The sequence below is a fragment of the Rattus rattus genome, chromosome 12 (genome assembly GCF_011064425.1).
Source record: "Rattus rattus isolate New Zealand chromosome 12, Rrattus_CSIRO_v1, whole genome shotgun sequence".
Lineage (NCBI taxonomy): Eukaryota > Metazoa > Chordata > Mammalia > Rodentia > Muridae > Rattus > Rattus rattus.
The window spans coordinates 3,428,591-3,432,283 of NC_046165.1; the positions used below are offsets into that span (position 1 = coordinate 3,428,591).

The following is a 3,693-nucleotide window of genomic DNA, read 5'->3' on the forward strand; positions in this document are numbered from 1 at the left end:
TGGCAAAGGCAGACCTGTGTGCCGGGGAACCAGCCCATCCATAGCGCAGAGCCAAGTGTTCTTCCTCCAGGTTCCCAAAGCTCACGGAAAGGCTAGGTGGCTCAGAACCTGGGCTGACATTCTATACAATGACCAGCAGAGGGCGCCAACAGCCTCTTCCCCAAATTGTACCTGTGCGTGGAAGCGCAGAAGTAGCTTCCTTTGGTTTTGGTTTTTTTTTTTTTGGTTTTTGGGTTTTTTGGGGGGGGGCGTGGTTTTGTTTTTTTGTTTTTTTTATTTTAAGGTGGGGGTCTCACTATATGGCCTTGGTTGGCTTGGAATTCACTAGATTCACCAATCTAGCCTCGAACTCGCAGATTGTCCTTCTGTCTTCTGAGATTAAAGGTGAGAGCCACCACACCTGACAGAAGTAACTCTCGATTTGAGCAGCCGCTGCTGTTCAGCCTCAGTTTTAGCTCCAATAGGACTGGCCGTCTGTGGCCCAAACTCTGATAAGACCACTGACCTTCAACGGCTCAAACTGCAGTAAGCCACCAAAGGTTTTACTTGGGTTGTTTTACAGTTTATAAACCTGGAGAGAATTCATGATAGGTCCCATCTGGCTTCTGAAAACCACAATCCACACATATTCAATAATTATTCACAAAGAACCACAGTGGGCATCCAGGAGAGAGTGCAGAGAGAGCTGGCCAGAGACTAAGCAATGTCCGTGTGTCCGTGAGTCCATTGTCCTGAAAGGGGCTCGTAAGAAAGAGGAAAGAAAATAGCAAACAGGCTCTGGTTCCTCAGAACCAGATGTGAGATGGCTCATTGAGTTCATTCTTTGTAAAAGTATTTTTTATTCTCCTGATATAACTGTCATCTCAGAGGCTCACTGCCTCTGTCTGCTAACCTAAACCTAGTCCTGGAAGCTTCCAGCCTCTGTACAATCTAATCTAGGCTTGGAATGTTTTCAGCCTCTGAGACTTACTGCTGTACAACCTCACACCTTCTAGTTCTTTCTGAACTCTGGCTGGCTGGTTCAACTCAGCCGTTCTGACTCATACACCTCTCCAAGCTGACTGATTCAATCTGGCTTCTCTCAGTTTCTGGCTGAATTGCTCTGCTTGGCCTCATACTAACTTTGGCGATCAGTTCTAGTCTTCTGGCTTCCTCTCATTCTCTGGCTTGTTCTGTCATGAGGAAGAACTCACAGGACCTTCAGCTAGAAGGAGCAGAGACTCTGAGACTGTGCATTTGCCTTCCAAGGGCAGCATAGAGGAGTGGTCAGTCTACGCCATAGAAGCCAGGGTCCACCTGCCTTCTCATTCTCTGGCTTGTTCTGTCTTTACCTGTGTCTAGCTTGTTCTCTCTCTACAACCTGTTTCTGTTAAAGTCTCCCAGTAAAACTGCCTCTGAATTCCATGAACTAGAGAGCTGCATACCTCTGTCTCATGACTGTTGGGATTAAAGGTGTGTATGTAAGGTCTGGACCCAAGCTTTTCTTTACCTGAAACTTGCTCTGGACCAGACTGGTCTTGAACTCAGAGATCTGCTTGCCTCAGTCTCCCGGGATTAAAGGTGTGTTTGTATTCCAGCCAGATCACATAGATCTAGAAGGCCTTTGGATGTGACCTCTTGTCAGAGCAGTCACATTCTAGACTAAAATTCCTCTACAATTCTTGGTTCTGTTTGTTCAACCATTGCTTATGGGTCACCTACCCTGAACCAACCATGCCTAGACGCTCAAGGTACATCTGAGATCCCAACCATTGTGGCAGTGTAGACAATAATCTGGTCAACAAGGAAACCATGAGCAAGGGTGTGATGTTGTAGAGGGTGTCAAGGATTTAAGAGGAGACACACACCTAGAGATGTAGCTCGGTTGATAGTGTGCCTGCAGTGCCAGCGAGAAGACCTGGATTCTGTATAAAGAACACAGAAAGCTATGGGTTGGTAGAAAGGAAGCTGAGGTTAATTTCCCTTCAGAGGATCTTGTCAGGCTGTCCAGGTCATGACAGTGGTCCTGCAGTTTCAAAGGGCAAAGGGAATCCTTCATTTTATGTTCCCAGAAGGTGTGGTGATGAAAGTTCCATACCATGTGACCTAGCCTGTGTACAGGAGTCAGTGGGCCCAAAGACACTGAAAGCGATGTTGTAATTCAAGCTTGTCTTGGGCCCCAGCCTGTACCTGGGCCTGGGGCAGTGGCAGGGAAGGACTGGGCTTGCGGCTGTAAGTGGGAGGGTGCATTCAAGTTCACTGCTGGTGCTTACCAACATGGTGGAGATTGAGAAGCTCCTGGTCTGGAGATGTTTGTGTGGGGAGAGAGAAAGTAGCAATTAGAGGTATTATGATCTGATAGGTTAGTCCCTTCACAGGAAAACCTGGCATGAGGGTTCCTGCCTGTGATCCCAGCACATGAGGTGGAGACAGGAGGTGAAGGCTTCCGGTTATCAGCCCCATAGAGAGGGAGACCAGGACTTCCCATCCCACAATCCCTCGCGCCTTTCCTTTCCAACTTGGGCCGGGCAGAATGGCTCCCACAAAGAAGGGTGGCAAGAAGAAGAAGAAGGGCCGTTCTGCCATTGACGAGGTGTTGACCTGGAAATACACCATCGACATTCACAAGCGCATCCATGGAGTGGGCTTCAGGAAAGCTTCAGGACTTTCAGAGAAATTCGGAAATTTGCCATGAAGGAAATGGGGACTCCAGATGTGCGCATTGACACCAGGATCAATAAAGCCATCTGGGCCAAGGGAATAAGGAATGTTCTGTACCATATCCGAGTACGTTTGTCCAGAAAGCGTTATGAGGACAAGGATTCAGCAAACAAGCTCTACACACTTGTAACTTACATGACTGTTACCACATTCAAAAATCTACAGATGGTCAATGTGAAAGAGAACTAACTGCTGAATGTCAAATAAAGTTACAGAACTGCGAGAGAGAGACAGAGAGAGAGAGAGAGAGAGAGAGAGAGAGAGAGAGAGAGAGAGAGAGAGAGAGACAGAGACAGAGACAGAGAGACACACAGGACAGAGACACAAAAGGACACAGAGAAGACAGAAACACACAGAGACAGAGGAAAGACACATAGGACAGAGCCACACAGAGACAGACACACAGAGACACAGACACACAGAGACAGGACCACAGAGACAGGACAGAGACACAAAGAGACAGACACACACAGGCTGGGGACAGAGACAGAGACACACAGAGACAGATAGACATAGAGAGACAGACAGAGACAGAGACAGAGACCAGCTGCACATGTGGAAGGATGACTTACAAAAGGACATCGGGAAGCATGTTAGCCTCCCTCAGGGGTGAGGAAAGCCATCGTAAGGACCATCCTCTGAGCAAAAACAATGCCATCTTCAGCTCATCTGGGCCTGCGCACCAAAGATCAACAGCTGGGCTTGTTGACTACTAATGATCCTTCCTGGCAGGAGGCCATGGTGAGGGTCATGAGACCTGCACCTGAGAATCCAGCCATCCCTCCCAGCCAGTTGCACATAATTCCTGTTCACACGTGGCCTCCAGTCTTGGGGTAAGGCTAGAAAGTATAGACAGGGAAGGACTAGAGGCGGGAACTCCGTCCACACAGTCATGGGAGAGTCATCAGACATGCCTGCAACCTCCCAGTGCAGCTCTTTCAAAGTCACCTGTATCCGTTGCTCTGTTAGAAAACCCAATAAACTCTTAGATTC

The 3,693-nt window shown here is 48.2% G+C and overlaps 1 protein-coding gene across 1 annotated transcript; it reads left to right on the plus strand.

Annotated features, from left to right (window-relative positions):
• Positions 1–2,512: 2,512 nt before the first annotated feature.
• LOC116913866 (60S ribosomal protein L31-like) lies at positions 2,513–2,889 on the plus strand. The gene is made up of 2 exons (XM_032918162.1): positions 2,513–2,620; positions 2,677–2,889. Exons 1-2 carry the CDS (start codon positions 2,513–2,515, stop codon positions 2,887–2,889), a joined length of 321 nt encoding a protein of 106 aa, XP_032774053.1.
• The last annotated feature ends 804 nt before the right edge of the window (positions 2,890–3,693 follow it).